The 254-nt window shown below is 47.2% G+C and overlaps 1 pseudogene across 1 annotated transcript in view; it reads right to left on the reverse strand.

Annotated features, from left to right (window-relative positions):
• TEOVI_000336600:pseudogene overlaps nt 1-243 on the reverse strand; it is a 1,671-nt pseudogene extending 1,428 nt beyond the window's left edge. The window contains exon 1 of the mRNA in view: nt 1-243. This exon is cut by the window's left edge and continues 12 nt beyond it. Within this exon, the coding sequence occupies nt 1-243 (243 nt within the window).
• Between the last annotated feature and the right edge of the window lie 11 nt (nt 244-254).

Raw genomic sequence — 254 nt, forward strand, 5'->3', positions numbered from 1 at the left:
ATGAACAAACACATCCATGACTACATTCTGTGTGTGATACGTGTTAGAAAATTTTTTCAGCAGAAAGTCGTGCAATTTCATATTACGCAAACCCTCATACCGTTGCAGCAGCACATCTTCCAGCAGCACATCCCTCACCTTACTATTCATTGTCCAGTTGGGCCACCCTTCATTTCTCTGCCGCATCTTTGGAGGCTGAGCAGCAGGAGGAGGCGGTACATCTTCATCCCGTGGTCTCCTCATGGCCACTTCAA

This window comes from Trypanosoma equiperdum (genome assembly GCF_001457755.1).
Source record: "Trypanosoma equiperdum strain OVI genome assembly, contig: ctg_735, whole genome shotgun sequence".
In the NCBI taxonomy this organism is placed as follows: Eukaryota; Euglenozoa; class Kinetoplastea; order Trypanosomatida; family Trypanosomatidae; genus Trypanosoma; species Trypanosoma equiperdum.